The following is a 1,442-nucleotide window of genomic DNA, read 5'->3' on the forward strand; positions in this document are numbered from 1 at the left end:
TCTGTCTGCACAGCTGGTGCTGACACTCTGTCTGCACAGCTGGTGCTCACACTCAGGGCAGTGTGCATGCTAGCCAGCACTGTTATCCCCAGCCTTTGGAATTTATTGCTTTTGAAACTTCCTACACTATTTTTTCAACAAATAACTTTAAAATACACAAATATACACTGCTAAAAATGCTTTTATTAAAGATTTATTTATTATGTATACAGTGTTCTGCCAGCACAATAGAAGAGGGCACCAGATCTTGGTATAGGTGGCTGTGAGCCACCATGTGGTGGCTGGGAATTGAACTCAGAACCTTTGGAAGAGCAGCCAGTGCCATTAACCCCTGTGCCATCTCTCCAGCCCCAGATTCTTTACTCATTTTGTTTGTTTTTAGTTAGGGTTTTGCTGTACATAACTCAGGTTGGTCTCAAACTTGCAATCCCGTCTCAATATCCTACATGCCAAGATTGCAGATATCACTATGTTTGTCTTTATCTTCCTTAATTTTGTTAAAATTTATATGACATCAGGAAGACTGGTAGTCATTTTCCGTGGTGGTAATTTATCACTATGCCCATCTGCAAAATTTAGAAGAGATCACAGATTACAGATAAGCTCCATATGGAAAAAATAACATAGATGTATTATTTTAACATGCTTGACTTTCTATTTTAATATATTATTAATAAGTGATAATTTCATACATTTGAACGTATTTTGTCCATATTTGTTCCCTACTCCTCATGCTAATCCCCCAGATTTACTTCCCACTGGAGTTTCTACCCTGTGTGACATAGTTTTACCTGCACGACTACAGCAGTGTGCTCGTCAACTGTGATCACCACGTAGCGCTCTGTGCTTCCGAAGAGTTTCAGAGACTCGCAGCAGCTTCTCTCCACTAGTGTGATATTATAGCTGCGGGAGACAACAGTCTTCAGTGGAGATAATGCATGGCTGAGAACACACCTCAGAGGACTGTGCTGTCCTTTGGAATAGTCAGTTATGGGGATTACTGTTTTTCTCATAAATCAGCTTTTTAAATTTGGGGAATAAAATTGTGATTTACTTATAAAAGAAACCAGACACTTCTCCTCTAATCTGTACCTGCTCAGCTTGGAAGGCCTCTGGTGTGTTCTCTATTAGCTTCACCTTGAATTGTGTTACTCTCTTTTCAAATTTTTATTTATTTATTTAAAGACTTAGTTTTAATTTTTGTGCATGTGCATGGTGACAAGAACAGGGCACAAGATCCCCTGGCTCACCGCTAGAGTTACAGGGGGTTAGGAGCTGCCCAACCTGGTGCCAGGAACCAAACTGGTCCTCTGCAGGTACTGCTAATGGATAAGCCCTCTGTCCAGTCCATGCTAATTTCTTTTTATCTCTCTCTCCCTCCCTCTCTCTCTTTCTCTCTCTCTCTCTCTCTCTCTCTCTCTCTCTCTCTCTCTCTCTTTACA

At 40.8% G+C, this 1,442-nt stretch overlaps 1 protein-coding gene across 1 annotated transcript in view; it reads right to left on the reverse strand.

Moving 5' to 3' along the window:
- Window positions 1-1,442, reverse strand: part of Shoc1 (shortage in chiasmata 1) — a 62,988-nt gene that overhangs the window by 16,684 nt on the left and 44,862 nt on the right. Inside the window, exon 20 of the mRNA XM_005362389.2 lies at window positions 792-903. Within this exon, the coding sequence (XP_005362446.1) occupies window positions 792-903 (112 nt within the window). The remainder of the gene's footprint in view (window positions 1-791; window positions 904-1,442) is intronic.

This window comes from Microtus ochrogaster, linkage group LG5 (genome assembly GCF_000317375.1).
Source record: "Microtus ochrogaster isolate Prairie Vole_2 linkage group LG5, MicOch1.0, whole genome shotgun sequence".
Lineage (NCBI taxonomy): Eukaryota > Metazoa > Chordata > Mammalia > Rodentia > Cricetidae > Microtus > Microtus ochrogaster.